Source organism: Heloderma suspectum, chromosome 12 (assembly GCF_057233095.1).
Source record: "Heloderma suspectum isolate Gila_16-S chromosome 12, 16-S_ref, whole genome shotgun sequence".
In the NCBI taxonomy this organism is placed as follows: Eukaryota; Metazoa; Chordata; class Lepidosauria; order Squamata; family Helodermatidae; genus Heloderma; species Heloderma suspectum.
In genome coordinates this window covers 918,312-933,790 of record NC_139469.1, presented here as the reverse complement: position 1 = coordinate 933,790, position 15,479 = coordinate 918,312, and the positions used below count along the sequence as shown (strand labels likewise).

General features: G+C 57.5%; 2 protein-coding genes and 1 long non-coding RNA gene across 5 annotated transcripts in view; all 3 read left to right on the top strand.

Moving 5' to 3' along the window:
* The window catches only part of ADCY9 (adenylate cyclase 9), a 54,651-nt gene extending 39,196 nt beyond the window's left edge, over window positions 1-15,455 (top strand). For 2 of the 3 annotated variants that reach the window (XM_084817932.1, XM_084817930.1), the window contains exons 13-14: window positions 13,981-14,043; window positions 14,484-15,455. In XM_084817932.1, coding sequence (XP_084674058.1) covers window positions 13,981-14,043; window positions 14,484-15,353 — 933 coding nt within the window. In that variant the 3' untranslated portion in view covers window positions 15,354-15,455. The remainder of the gene's footprint in view (window positions 1-13,980; window positions 14,044-14,483) is intronic. The other variant, XM_084817931.1, reaches the window with a different exon arrangement.
* On the top strand, window positions 3,675-6,799 carry LOC146336388 (uncharacterized). The gene is made up of 2 exons (XR_014785477.1): window positions 3,675-3,763; window positions 6,619-6,799. It is a non-coding gene; the product is annotated as an uncharacterized LOC146336388 (long non-coding RNA).
* Window positions 7,948-9,487, top strand: LOC146336387 (uncharacterized). The gene has a single exon (XM_084817969.1). The coding sequence runs from the start codon at window positions 8,223-8,225 to the stop codon at window positions 9,393-9,395; it is 1,173 nt and encodes a 390-aa protein (XP_084674095.1). The 5' UTR covers window positions 7,948-8,222; the 3' UTR covers window positions 9,396-9,487.
* Window positions 15,456-15,479: the final 24 nt, after the last annotated feature.

Sequence of the window (15,479 nt, the reverse complement as noted above, 5' to 3'; positions counted from 1 at the left end):
GGCCTACAAGGCCATCGAGTCCAACCCCCTGCTCAGTGCAGGAATCCAAGTCAGAGCATCCCTGACAGATGGCTGTCCAGCCTCGTCTTGAACGCCTCCAGTGTGGGAGAGCCCACCGCCTCCCTAGGGAATTGGTCCCATTGTCGTATTGTTCTAACAGGAAGTTTTTCCTGATGTTCAGCCGGCATCTGGCTTCCTGTAACTTGGGCCCATTATTCCGTGTCCTGCACTCTGGGATGATGGAGAAGAGATCCTGGCCTTCCTCTCTGTGACAACCTTTCAAGTACTTGAAGAGTGCTATCATATCTCCCCTCAGTCTCCTCTTCTCAAGTCTTAGTTTGCTATGGCCCACTTCTGGGTAACAAAGTTATAGGAGAGGCAAAAGAATTCCGCAAGCAAACAATGCTGTGTTCCCCAGCACTGACTAGCTTCCCTAAAAGTAGCTAAGGAGTTTTATTAGAATCCCCTGCACCCACATAACCCTGCTTCAGTCCCTTGGAAACCAATTAAACAAAGCACCTTTGAGGACTGGATTACCCTCTTAATTGTTCAAGATTTCTTTTACTTTCCCTCACATGCTGGCCATAAACAATGTACTCTCTTGGCTTCCACAACAACAGATTTCCTCAAACCTGACCTCTGGGGGTTGCTGTCATTTTGCTTCCTTAATAGAGCTCCATTAAAATTTCTGAAAATGGTGGTTTCTCCTTTTCCTCCACAGCATAGCCAAGCAGACTTTGCAGTTGCTGTGGGGGTGTCTGTTAAGGTTGGGGGCATGCATTTGGGAGGAAATGGTGTGGGGTTTGGGCTATTCTTAGTAGCTCTCCCTCTTTGTATTCTGGCCTGCAGTTGTCAGAAGGCAAAGCAATAGTGATGTTGATAATTACAGTATAAAGCAGAAGCCTTTCATTTCTTATGATCTTGAAGGCATCCATTGGGATCTTCTCCTTCATGAGTCCCACATAGACACTCTCTGTTGCCATTCGGTTCTGACAGGTGGTTCTTTGTGGCATGAGTATGGGAAGATTTGAGGGCTGGCAAAAAAACCCTCAGCGCATACCCCAAAGCTCTTTGTTGCCTCTCCTCTGCGATAATTTCTTGCAGTAACCATGTAGTAATAGCTATCCTGGCAATATAAGGCCTCCTTCATTTGTGGGAGAAACATCTTATAGCAGAAGGCCGTTATTCTCGAGGTTTCCTGTTTTATCTAAGGCCATCAGTTCTCACCTTAGAAACAGGCCTAAGGCAGATGCATCTTGTGCTAATGAATGTCAGCATATACGCCACAGATGCACCCCACTGCCTTCCTCTGTGCAACTGGGTTGTGCTACCCCCATGCCAGTCTGGGGCAGCTTGTGTAGGGCAAGAGCCACAGAGAAACTTGACTTCCAAAAGTGCTGCAGCAGTTTGATCCATGGCTCTAAACCATTCTGTAAAGCTATTGTCTCAAAGTAATAAGGGCAACCAGGAGTAATAAAAAGCCCCAACGTCTTAATGAGCTGGAAGAAAGTTTAAAAACCAACAAAACAAGCACAGTTGCTGGCCAGTCGAGATGGCTTGTTGTATGTCTGTAGGGTGGCCTCCTATCCCATTACTGTGAAGGGATGACCGTTCCGTGCATGCTGGAGGCTTTGGTCAGAGTGCTGGGGCCACTGGGGCTGTGCCTCCCCTCCTGTTGTTGCCATGGCAGTTGGGGGGCTGGGGTGGGAGCCTGGCTGTTCACTTCTCAGGATTTCAAGATTCAAAGCTAACTCAGTATTTCAATGGCAATACCATGTTGAGCTCGAACTGGCTTGGGCTTTGCATACTTGAAAAGCCACTTAGAAGGATCTTGGTTAACAGGGCAGGGGAAGGCCTCTGCCTTGGAGCGGCACCTGCAGAGCAGAAAACACTGCCGGGATAGGCTGGGGCTTTGACTCAGTAGACACAGCTTCATGGGTCTACAGCTGCCTATGACCCGTCCTTACCTCCCTGGTTGACTCAGCACCATCCCATTTTGCTTTCCTATGTACCCTATTCCTTAGTGAAGTCTTGTGTGTGGCTGATCCTCTGGCACTCTGAAACATTTAAGTCAAGAACACTCAAACACAGTTTGTGGAGATGGGGGTTCTTCACCAGTATAGACAGCATTATTTTAGTCTTGTATGGTATTCTAATGTGTGTTATTTTATCTGGTTCTGAAATGCTGTTACCTGCCCTGGGGCTTAGCATGTGTGAAATAAGCCACAAATTACTGTTGTGGGGGGGAGGTGGATGGACGGTTCCAGCCTTTGCAGAGCCTGTGCAACTCTGATTCAGTATTTGATATGCACACATCGGTCTCTCAGATTGTTCAGCACTTCAGCCTGGTGTGCTGAAATTCCTGGGGGAGGCAAGAGGGGAAAGCAATGTGAAACAATTTTATTTTATAAAGACAGTATTTTCCTTCAGGTACCTACTGGCTGTTGGTTCTTCGTTAAGACAGGCTTTCCTGGGAAATTGCCTTCAATACAGTATTGCTATCAACTTGAGCTGAACAGTACCCAGCTTCTCCCCCCCCCCCCGCCCCCGTTCTGACTACCCTGGCTGACACTGTCTTGTCCTCTGTGCAGGAAGGCAGAGCAGCAGCCCTTTCTCCACTCCAGCTGGAGCGAAACCTTCACTGGGTTTCTGTTTGCTTGCTGCGGGTGGCAAAGGTCCTTCACTACAGCAACTTAATTGTAAATTTAGGTCTGCACATGTTTGGCTAAAAACACTAAAGTTGAAAACTGTGTGTGAAATACTATATGTATATAGAAGGTAAATATTCTCTGACTTGTTACTTCAGATCTGTAATCAATTATATATTAAACTGTTTTTTTCCGTACTGGATAGCCTTTTGCACTAGCTTAAATGTGGAAAGACTTGGATAAAGTAATTCATATGTTGCTTTGGAAACCCTTTGCTCATTCTTGTGGTGCAAGTTGATTGCGCTACTTGTACCTGATTGCAAATAACTTGGGATCACCTTATCAACTAGTAGTATGTCTGCATGCGCACAAGATGCAAAACCACTTTCCCAGCTACCGGATATATATTTCAGGTGCAAACCATATGCATGTGGAAACTGGAATAACAAGATTCAAGTCGCAAACAGTGCCGTGGTCTGTCTAGGTTGCCTGAGCGAGTCTCCAAAGTCATTTGTAAAAATTCTTAAGCATTTCCCTTTCATCCATGCCGTGGGCGCCTGCAGGGGCGAATGTGCCCTTTTCGTAGTGACGCCCCCATGGCCTCTTGCGCCAGCTTCTAGGAAGTGCTTCACAGAACTTCCTACATGCTGTTTTAAACACGGGGCTTTTGTGATAACTCCCCCCATGTGTTTGTTTCTTCAGAGTCCCCTGAAGCCCCCTTGCAAACATATTCATTCTGTCTCCTCCCTATTCCTGAGAAAGATGTTTCCAAGTCACAGGGCTGCTTATCAGTCACCCAGCTAGTGGCTGCCTGGGCATTACTCTTTCTCTGCCTGCTCTGTGCAGATAGAGAAGGAGACTCGCCCTCTGCAGCTGCTCTAATCTTGGGAGCAGAGAGCTGGGACAGATCCCAAAGCCTGCACCCCTTCCTTGGCACCTGAGGCTACCTTTTAAAGTGAGTGGAGGTGCCGCTGCACCCTCCCCTCCCCAACACACATTACTGAGGCCCATGCTTAGCGTGCTGGTGTCAAGATGGCCCTTGGCTGGGGGCTCTCAGCTACTGGTTGTGGGGGATTGTCTCAGACGCAGTGCATCCTGCCAAGATGATAGTGCAGGTAGGTAATTTTAGACTCTGGACTTAACTGGTCTCAGGGGTGGGGTGTGGGAGCCTTTAGACAGCTATGTGTATTACTATGAAGCATACAACCCAGGTTTCCCTTCCTTCCAATGGCCATTCCATGCTTTAAAACTCTGGCTGATAAAACCTGATACGTTCAAGCAACAAAACTGCTTGGTAGCCCTGGTTAAAAAAAAAAAAAAAACCCTGAACATCTGCACTTCTGCATTTGAAGCTCATTTAAATCAGCACCATCATGACTACAGGAATAAAATGGAGTTTGCTTCTGTACCTGTTGGTTTCTGGGGGTTTATTTGGGGGTCCCTAGGGCTTGAGGGCCCTGGACTTTGGCCCTAGCTGCACCACTTCCCCCAGAAGCAGCCACCCCCTCTCCCCAGTGCCAGGGGCAAAGGCCCTGGAGGAGCCCCATCCCACCTGGCCCCAAAGGGCGCCCACAGCCTGGAAGCCAGGAGCTTCCCTGAGAGCTGGGAAGCCTCCCAGACTGGGAGTGCCTGCAGCCCCCTAGTCTGCGTCACCCAGCGCTCGCCTCCTACCTCACGTATGCAGCCCTCGGTGTCATCTGCGCAGGCGGCTCTAGAAAGGGCCCCTTCCTGTGGTCTGAAGTTGTCCCTGGTTCAAGGCGGGCTTCAGGCACCCCTGATTGTCTCTGATCGAAGTCTGATCAGGTGATGCCTCACGTCAATGTGCTTTGACATTGACATTTGAAGCACACCACCACTAGAGCGCTGCTGAGCATGGCAGCCAGCAGGGAGATGCAAGTTAGGCATCTAGACATTAAAACAGCATTCTGTACGTGGAGACAGAGGAAGACCTGTACATGACACAGCCGCCAGGGTTTGTGGATCCAGGAGGGGCAAGGCAAGCATTTCCGGACTTAAGCAGGCCGTCAGGGCCTGGAATGAGAAAATTAATGGAGTCCTAGTAAATCTGGGCTTCACCAAGGGGAAAGCAGACCCTGCCTCTGTACCAGGCAGAAGGCGGGCAGGGGGACATGCATACCCGTGCATGCGGACGATCTGGTCCTGTGCTATGAGCGGGACAGCGATGGCACAGAAATTATGCTCAGACTGAAGCAGAACTTCCAAATCAAGGACCTGGGTCCAACAGCACACTATTTGAGCATACAGGTCGAGAAGGGGGACGATGGGAGCTTCCTCCCTCGTCAAAGACAGAAGATCAAGGAGATGACGCAGGAGCTCGGAATGGCAGAGGAGAAGGCGGGCAAGACTCCCGTGCCACAGATCACCTGAAGGGGCGAGACGACGACGCCCCACTGCCGGATGATCAGTATCGAAGGGCCATTGGCAAGCTGCTATTCATCGCGACAGTTACCAGACCAGACATAGGTGCAGCCGTGGGCATCCCGAGCAGGAAAGCGGCCAGGCCATCTCAACGCGACTGGAACGGAGTGAAGCGCGTGATGTGCTACTCGAGGTACCGGCATGCAGCGCTCAAATTGTCCAGCAGCACACACGCAGGGCTGACCAGGTTCGTGGGTGCAGACTGGGCGGGCGATGACTGCGAGTCCACATCGGGAAACCCGCTCACGTGCAACGGCGGGACGATCAGTTGGGCCAGTACGAAGCAGGCAGCTGCGGCCATGTCCTCCACAGAAGCAGAATACGTGCAGCAGCCAGTGCAGGTCAGGAAGTGATTTGGCTCAGACTATTATTCACAGACATGGGACTGGCGAACACGCAAGCCACAGTGCTACATGAAGACCATCGGGGGTGCCTAAAGCTGGCATCGAGCGAGAAACTGAGGCCACGGACGAAGCACATTGACGTGAGGTATCGCCTGAGCAGAGACTTAGTAGAGCAAGAGGTGATTGAACGGAAGTATTGCCCGACTGAAGAGATGGTGGCAGATGTGCTGACAAAGCCTCTGCCGGGGGAACTGCCCCAGCGCCACCCGATGGGCATGGGATTAGTGCAGTGACCCATTGCCCTTGAGAAGGGGTGTTAGAGAGACTTGGGCCATGAGTCACTTAACCTGAACTTGAAGGGCTAATACATACCTAGGGATGGTGGAGAATTCCGCCACGGACCCCAATGTGGCCGGATTCCAAAGAATCTGGCCTCCAGAGTCTGTGGTGGAACGGAGCACTTACCTCCACCTCCCTCTGGAATCCGTCTGAGCCAGCTCCTCTGTGCAGTGACCCCGCAGAACCAGCTGCCGGCTCCGCAGCGCTGGCTGAGGGCTAACTCCGGACACAAATGGCGTAGTGGACGCCATTTGCAGCTGTAAAGCTGTTAGATTAACCTAAATGCAGCCATTTACGGCTGCATTTAGGTTAATCTAACAGTTTTACGGATGCAAATGGCTTCCACTATGCCATTTGCATCCAGAGTTAGTCCTCCACCAGCGATACAGCACAGCAATGGCAGCCGGCCGTATTGCTAGCGATGCAGAGCCGGCGGCCGGCTCCGCGGGATCACTGCAGAGTGGAGTTCGCTCAGACGGATTCTGGCGGGAGGGACGGATTGTCTGCCCCCGCGGGTGGATTCCCACCTGGACCAGCAGGTAGGGAATCTGCCCACCCCTATACGTACCTGAGTGAGGTGGGAGAGGATCTCCGGGAGGTAGTATTGCCTTCTTCCTTGTCTCCTCCCTCTCCTCCCCTATGCCTTTTCCTACTTCCTCCTGCAAGGGATACTGACCATGGGGCTGACCTCAGCCAGCTTACGTCGAGATGTAAGCCTGTTATATCTCCAGTCAAGTCTGTTCCTAACCCACCACTCAAGTGGGTTTTCTCTACATTCATGGCTACTGATGGGTGTGTGTGTGTGTGGCTGGTTCGGTCTTCAACAATGCATATTTTGATCTTAATAGACCGGAGCGCCGGGCAGAAAACGGAATGAAATTTAATAAGGATAAATGCCAAGTTCTGCACCTAGGAAAAAGAAACCAAATGCACAGTTACATGATGGGGGATATGTATCAACAACCCTACAGGCGAGAAGAATCTTGGAATTGGTGTAGATCACATGCTGAATATGAGCCAGCAATGTGATGTGGCTGCAAAAAAGGCAAATGCTATCTGGGGCTGCATTAATAGAAGTATAGCTTCCAAATCCTGTGAAGTACTAGTTCCCCTCTACTCAAAACTGGTCAGGCCTCATCTGGAGTACTGTGTCCTGTTCTGGGCGCTACACTTGAAGAAGGATGCAGACAAACTGGAGAAGGTTCAGAGGAGGGCAACAAAGATGATCAGGGGACTGGAAACAAAGCCCTGTGAAGAGAGACTGAAAGAACTGGGCATGTTTAGCCTTGAGAAGAGAAGACTGAGGGGAGACATGATAGCACTCTTCAAGTACTTGAAAGGCTGTCCCAGAGAGGAAGGCCAGGATCTCTTCTTGATCATCCCAGAGTGCAGGACATGGAATCATGGGCTCAAGTGACAGGAAGCCAGATTCCGGCTGAGCATCAGGAAAAACTTCCTGTCAGAGCAATACGACAATGGAACCCATGACCTGGGGAGGTGGTGGGCTCTCCCACACTGGAGGCCTTCAAGACGAGGCTGGACAGCCACGTGTCAGGGATGCTCTGACTTGGATTCCTGCACTGAGCGGGGGGTTGGACTCCATGGCCTTGTAGGCCCCTTCCAGCCCTACTGTTCTATCATTCTATGATTCTATTTGGTCTGTGCCTCCCTCGAAGACTGGGGGCAGCAGTGTCTCTGGGGCTGAGGGGTCCCCTTCTGGCCAGGTGGGGGGGGCTCAACCTGAGGCCCCCTGCCTGGAGGGGCCCGGGCCCTAGGCTCAGGCATAGTAGGCCCATCAGATCAGCCCATACTTTGAGCCCTGAGCTCAGGGCCTGCCCTGTACCCAAAGGGATCTACTGCTCTCTCCTGGATGGGCGAGTTGGGGTGCACATCCCGCTCCCATTTGGGAGTGCACATCCCGCTCCCCTTTCCCCCCTACATACTTTGGCTACTGCTGGCCCGCGGGTGCAACACTTGGCCTGGACAGCCTGCTGGACCGGCCGAGCAGCCCGATGCAGGCGGACTCTTCCTGGGAGCCTCCGCAGTTGAACCGGGCGAGGAGAGCGGCTTCCTTCCTTCCGAGGCCAGTGGGGGCTGGCGGCTCTCAAGGAGCGATCCAAGGCGCTGAAGCCGGGCGGGGGCGAAGGCGGCACCTCGCCCAGCTCCTTGAGCGTTCTGGCTGGTTCTGCCTGAAGCCCAGCAGGGATCCACAGCCCCGCTGCCCGCGACGCGCCCCGCTTCCAGCTGCTGCCGCCGGCGCCCCGGCAAGGCGTCTCGGGCGGCCGCTGCGGCGCCGCCCGCCCACCGGCGCCGAGGCGGGCCGCGTCACGCGGGGCGGGGTGCGCGCTGCCCGTCCTCCTCGCGCGGCCGGGCGGGCCAGTGGCGCTCCGGCTGTGCCCGCGGCGCCGCGCCACGGTGGCCGCAGCTGCTGCGAAGCCGGGCGCCGGCCAGCATGAGGGCGGCGGCGGCGCAGGGGCGCCGAGCGGGGCCCCCCCCGCCCCCTCCTCGGGCGGGCGGGCGGCGGGCGGGGCCCGGGGCCGGCGGGCGGCAGGCGCGGGCGCTGCTGGCGGTGGCGCTCAACCTGCTGGCGCTGCTCTTCTCGGCCACCGCCTTCGGCACCACGCACTGGTGCGAGGGGACGCGGCGCGTGCCCAAGCCCGCCTGCGGGCCCCACCAGCGCGCCCCCTGCCTCGACGACGGCGCCGCCGCCGCCGCCGGGGGCAACGCGACGGCCGGCAACGGCTCCGGCGCCGCTGCGCCCGGCGCGGCGCACTACAGCTGGGAGACGGGCGACGACCGCTTCCTCTTCAGGCCCTTCCACGCCGGCATCTGGTACTCGTGCGAGGAGGACAGCCACGCGCCCGGTGAGCCGCGGGCGCTGCGCTGCGCTGCGGGAGCCGCTCCGCGCCGCCTGTCGGGGAGTGGCGGCCCGCTGCGCCTACCTTCTGGCCGCCAGGCCCGGCCCAGGCGGGCGGCCCCGAGCGGCGGGGCAGTGGTCGGGGGACCACTTGGGCAGACGCCCCGCGCTGCCGGGCCGGCGGGGCTGCCTTCACGGGCTGCGCGGCCCAGCGAGCGCCGGGCTGTGACGCAGCCCGGCGGCCTGCCGGCGATCTTGGCGCGGCTGAGCAGCTCCTGCGGTCGGCCTTGGCCCAGGCGAGCCCGGCTCTGGGCGCCCGGCCTCACGGGAGCTGGCTTGGGCCAAAGTCCGCGGGGCGGGGCGGGGCGGGGCGGGGCGGGGGCGGACCGCGAGAGCGCCTCGGAGCGCCTTGCTGTGCCCCCCGAAGGAGCGGTGCGCCTTCCCGCGCCGGTCGCACCCCGGGTCGCGGCTGGCTTTCAGACGAGGCGCCGCGCAAGGGCCTGCCGCGAGGACAGGGCGCCTCTGCTGCCCCGGAGGGCTCTGCGCCGCCCCTGCCGCCGCCGCCTCCGGGCCGGGCCCGGCCCTCCAGCTTGGGGAGCCCCCCGCGCTTCCCGCCCCTTGGCTTTGTTCCGCCAACCTGCGCGTGGCCTTCTCCCGCTCGCGTGCGGCGGGGAAAGCAGTGGAGGCCGGTGGCTCCGATTTCGGCGGGGCGGGGAATCCATTCCGGGTTCCAGTCAGAACCAGCGAGAACTGAAGGAGCCGTTCTAGGCGGGTCGGGTTCAGCACCCTGGACAGCTTTGAGAAGAGGTCTGGCTGGTTGCGACTGAAACCCGGGATGGATGCACAGCCCCACCGGAATCGCAGCCGCCAGCCTCCCCCGGGGGGAAGCGCTTTCTGGCGGCCCTCCGCCGCGGCTCCGCTCTCCGCTGGTGTCTCTGGGCGGCCGCTTCCGCTCGAGCCTGGCCGCTGGGCCACCTTGGCGGCCCCGCCTCATCCCGGCCAGGGCCCCGCCCCGGGCGAGGCTCCGCAGAGCTGCTGCCAGCCCGGGCCCGGGCTGCCCGGTTGGCTGGCTGATGCGTGTCTCCCCCGCCCCAGGGCCGAAGCCTGTCCTGGCGGCTCGAGGGCCCGCGCTGGGGTTTGCGCACCTGTTCTCTCTCCCCTCCGTCCCCCACCCACAAGTAGGAGGCCCCAGCCCGGAGCGGCCTGGTTTCTCCTCGGAGAAGGGGGCGGGTGCGCCTTTGCCGAGGAGTTCTCTCTGGCTCGGGGAACTCCTCGGGGAACCGGCACGGTTTCCTCTGGCTGGTGTTTGTGTCCAAGCAGCCCGGCCAGCTCTGAGCTCGCCTTGCTTGGTCTGTCTTCTTCCGTGTCTCTGCCTCAAATGCCTTTGTTCTGTGAGATCCGGAGGCAGGCGCTAGTGCCCGAAGAGACCCTGCAACCCTGCGTGGCGCCCCCTCTCCCCTTCTTCCCTGGCATCTGTGTGTTGCTTCTTGCAACAGTTGCCTAAGAGAAGGAAGAGTGGGGGGGGGGGCAGTGGGGGGACGGACAGACTGCAGAATGTGTGTTTGTTGATGCCTGTTGACTGCCTCCAAGTTCAAATGGAGGTGGAACTGGAAAAGGATAGTGCAGCAGCACAGACTTCGTGCCAAGTCTGAAATAAATCTAAAAAGCTTAGAAGATCAGTTATACAATATGGTCGAAAATAGCAGGAATAAATACCAGGCAGTAAAGGGGAAGCAAAAGAACTGTGATGTGTGTGCATTTTTCCACCAGGGCATCATCCTTGCCTCAGCGTGCCCCCAGGGAAGCCCTTTTGGTGAAGCCCACTGATCTTCAGCCCAGGCAGTTCTTGGCACATTTCAGAAAGCAGGTGGGGTGGGGTGGGCGTGCCCCTGGGACGACTTGCCACTAGAATGTGTCTGAGCTCATCCACAACTGTGTGTGCGGTGTGTGTGTTGTGTGTAAAGAAGTTGATGAGGCCCTTGGGCTTCCAGAGAAGCCTTAATCCAAATGGGATCTTAAAGGCTCATCCTCTGGAAGGCCATGAGAGGTAGTTGAAAGGTGGCAAGCAATACAGCTCCCCTGGACGTGTACACAAAATATGGCAAAGGTGCCAGATAAGCCAGGGCTGTGGCTTGAGTGTTTGGTGAACTGTCTGGCTGTCACATCTCATTTTTCAGAAATGTGGGCACTTGGCTGGGTTCAGATTACAGCAACAGCAATGAGGCAGGGCTCTGAGCAAAGACAGCTGAGAGATTCAGAGACTGTTGCTTTTGGAAGGAGGGGTGAATGCTGGGGAGGGATGTTGGTCCCCTGCTCTGTGCTGACCTCACGTAGCTCCCTTCCCATCAGCAGTGGATGGGAATGAGGGGAGGGCGAGCGTTGCCCTATTGCTCTTGCAAGGGTTTTCTTCCTGCTTGATCCCTCCCAACTCCAGCCCTGGAGGCCTGGCTGTGTCTCTGGACTGCCCGCGTGACTGGGAATGGCTGGGGGGCTGTGAGCAAAATGGCAGTGGATGTCTTTCCTCCACCAAGGGGCCAGTGGGGAAAGAGGCAAGGGAGACCAAACCAGCCCCATTGGGAGATGGGGGTCAAGCACACCTATGGTGTGGATCGTTTGCCCAAAGCAAGACGGTTCTTTGCTCCGGGCATGGAGCCAGCCGCCAATGTCTCTGCTCCAGAGGAGGAACCCTGGGACCAGGAGAGCTCTCTCGACGTGGGCTTTCATGAGCAAACTGGAAGGTAAAGGCAGCCTTGCTGGAACAGGCCAGCTTCAAGGGCAAAGCCAGTGCGCAGTTCTCACTGGCTCGCCTTCATGTCTCTTTGTTGTCCTGGCCTCACCGTGCGCCTGTTTGTGCTGTTCTCTGGATAAATGCAGCGTAGGCATTTCTGGCGTTCCCCTGGGAGCTCTGAATAGGGCCAGCGGGGCCTCTTCAGCCACAGCGGCCTGGTGCTGCGGGGTGGCTGGGCCGGCACGTGGAGACGCTGCATGGCACAGGCAGCGTGGCCCAACCCAGCTCCCTCCAGATGCATGGGACTCCTGCTTCAGTGTGGGCTGATGATGGGAACTATAGTTCAACACACGTGGCTGGGGAAGGCTGGCCTCGGAGCTCAGAGCCGGGGGGGGGGGGTAGCCTGAGTCACAGAAGGAAGCGGCCTTGGTTGGTGATGCAGGTTTGCCTGCCTCTAAGCGGACCGGTGGGGAGGGCCAGGGTGCCAGAACTCCGGAGATGCCGGGCTTATGCCTGTTCTTCCATGGACACACAGGATGCCCCTCCCAGGGCTTCTTAGTGGGAGGGAAGGAGAGAGAGAGGCAGAGGGGCAGAGAGAGATCTTCTCCATGAGTTCTGATCCATCACACTCCCCATTACTATTATTAACTCTCTATGAATAGTCTGTACTATTAATAACAGCAGGAATAACTTTGTTATATAACTCCATCATGTAGAATTGTTCACAGTTACATAATTTTGCATTGTGTGCTGCGTTCGTGGCAAAGAGCTGAAGTGGATGGGGAAAGTGTTTTGATGGGCATAGAAAGAGCCCTTGCTCAACACTGGTCAGAGGTGACAAAGCTGGGCCCCTGTCCAGCTGGGCAGCAAGGCATGCAACGCAGCCCTGGCTAAACTGCCTGCGTCCTGTTCGTGGTGGTTGTGGCAGTGCAATTGAAGGTTTAGGGGCTGATGGACATGGTTTCCCCATCAGGATGCTGGATGGTGCTGGTGCCGTCAGGGCAGGACTTTGGGGGCAGAGGTCAGGGCCCCACTCCACAAAATGAGCAGGAGTCCCCCCCCCCTTGCAGCAGGGTGGCCTGCCACATTTTGGAACAAGTGACCTGAGTCCAGAGTGCAACATTGCCTGACACAGTCACCAGGGCCTGGAGGCAGGGGGTGCTTCTTGCCCCCACTGCCCCCTGAAGTCCACGGAACGTATGAAGCTGCCCTTATGCTGCTGCTCCCATTGAGCTCCCCCGGGGCTTGCTCCAATGGCAGAGGGCTCCAGCAGAAAAAGCCCTTCCCAGTACCGTTGCCTGGAACTCTTGGGAGAGCCTTCCTCGGAACTTCTGCGAGCCCTGCCGGAAGAGCCCAGGCCTTCTGCCAGGCCAGCTCTCCAGCATCTTTCCCAGCCCCACTAACAGAGGGTCCTGGTCACTGGAGATGTTGCTGGGCTTGAGCTGGGCACCTTCTGCCTGCAAAGCCCAACCTCCAGCACTGAGCACATCCGATCTCTGTCCAGCCCCGCCCCCCTGTCCCCCACGCAGAGAAGGGGAGCGGTGGTCCTGTGGACAGAGGCAGGGCCGGGGCAGCGGAGAGGTGACTGGGCCTCTTCCTCCTGCTGCTTAACTGCCCCGCCCCTGTGGGGAGTGGGAAATGGGGGTACAGAGGGCACAGAGGTGGCCGTGGTGAGGAGCAATATGGCCCTGGGCAGGGGCAAGCAGGGAGCGGTAGACCCTGGACTGGATGGTTTCATCCCCCACCCCTTCGATAGCCATGTGCCTGACTTCAGCTGTGAGGCATGGAGCGCACATGTCAGTTATCCCGCCCTGCTCTTCCATGCGGCACGGCTGCTCCCACATTCCCGATGTGGCAGAGCCAAGAAACCGCAACAAAGCTGTTTGCCAGCCTTGATAAAAAGAAAATAGATACTCTGAGCATGTGCAGTTTTCCATTTCAAACTCGCTTAGGACCAACCCTATGCACATTTAGACAGAAAAAAGGTCCTACAACTCCCAGCATTCCACAGCCAGCATGGGTGGCAGGGAATGCTGGGCATTGTAGGACTTTTTCTTGTCTAAACGTGCCAGGGTTGTGCCTTTAATTCATGGCACCATCATGACTACAGGAATAACATGGAGTTTGCATCTGCTGTCCCGATTCTTGGGATTAGGCTTCGTTTTGTTTGTCTGTTTGTTAATAATACTTATATACCACTTCATATAATAAAATCACTAAGCAGTTCACATATATTTAAAATCACATTTACGTACAGTATTAGAACAATTTTAACTACAGTAACTATACAAAATAATACAAGGAACAGTAAGATAGAGCAGCATATGATTAATTGCAATTAATTACAAGCCAGAGTAAGCCTGGGTGAACAAGTGTTATTTTCAGGAGGCGTTTGAAGCATACCACATTTTCTGCCTCCTGAACTCCATGGGGGAGGGTTTTCCAGAGGGTGGGTGCCAACACTGAGAAGGCCTTTCTTTCAAGATGTTACCTGGCAACATTCTGTTGGTTGCAGAAAAAGATAATATACTTTTTGTTGCTGAAAAGGATAATTTATTATTATTCATTATTCACTATGTATTATTCATTATTACATTTATATCCCACCTTTTCTCTTCCTGCAAGGACCCCAAGGCAGCCTACACGGTTCTCCTCCTCTCCATTTTATCCTCACAACAACCCTGTGAGGTAGGTTAGGCTGAGAGTCAGTGGCTGGCCCCATGTCACCCAGGGAGCCTCATGGCTGAGTGGGGACTAGAACTCAGATTTCCCGAGCCCCTCTCAGGAATCACGCTCACCACTGCACCACACTGGCTCTCTAAATATATATCTAAAGTAAAAATAACAAAACGGGCATCTGTAACGATGCCCGTGGCCGGTCGGCTGCCCCCAGCCTAAAAATGCTTTTACAGACGGGAAGACAGGATGCCGCTGCGAGAGCCGCGTCGGCCCTGCGCTGGCCCGGGGTTGCCCGCCAGCTGCGGGCTCCGGGGCATCAGCCCTGGCTGCACCGCGGGAGCGCGGCGCCCGCTGGACCTGGCGGAGGCTGCCGAGGCGCGCCCGGCGCTCGCTCATGGCCCCCCCTCCCCTCCCCTCCCCTCTCCTCCCCTCTCCTCTCCCCCCTCCAGGTGAGCAGTGCCGAAGCTTTATCGACCTTGCGCCAGCGTCGGAGAGAGGTAAGCGCGGCGCGGCGCGGCGCGGCGGGCCCGGCCCGTCTGTCTCTCCGGGCCCTCGAGCGCGGCGCCGCCGCTGCCGTGCCGGGGAGCCTGGCGGGGCTGTTGCCGCCGGCTCGCGCGGCCAGCCGGCGGCGGGACTCGGAGGCGGCCTGGCCTCGCGCCTGCCGGGGGCGGCGGGGCCTTCGCGGCCGGCCCGGGGCCGCGGCAGGGAGCCCGCGCCTCCCGCTGGCATCTGTGCGCCCGCTCGCGCCGCTGGCCTGCCTGCGCGGGCGCGGAGCGGCGGCGCGGCCGGAGTGGAGCGAGGCCCGCGTGCAGAGCTCCCGGCGCCGGAGGGCCCCTGGCGCTGCCGCCCGCCGCAGGGGCCTCTTTGCGGCGGCCGCCTTCCGCGCGAGCTCCAGGCTCTGGGCCCGCCGCTGCTTGCGCGCTCCCGTCGGCTTTGGGCAAGGACTCGCGCCGTCGCCCCGGAGCAGGGCCGCTCCAGCGCCGCCCGCCCCCGCGCCGCAGTCCGGGCTCTCGCCTCTCTGGGGAGCGGCGGGCCTTCCCAGCCAGCCCTTCGCGCGGGGAAGGGGCTGGCCGCCGTTCTCGACCCCTTCCCCAGACCGCCGGAGGAGTGCGGGCGCGAGGAAGGGCTCAGCGGGGGCGCAGGCAAGCCGCGCGGGGCTCCCCGGAGAGCTGCCTCCTCGTGAGGACCGGGCCGTCGAGGAGACCCGGGCGCCCTCCCGGGGACTGCGGGACGGGGGTCGTTCCCGGAGCGGCCGCGCCCCAGGGGTGGGGCCTCCTCCTCAAGCAGCCTCGCCCAGCTCCCCCATTGCTGCCTTTTAGGAATAATTGCCCAAGCGCACCTGTAATCGGGAGGGGGGGAGGAATCCGCACGGAAATGGCCTTCTGGTTATATCCAGACTTCCCTCGAATCGCGTTGGTCCATCAGGCGCGCACACAGCAGGAAAA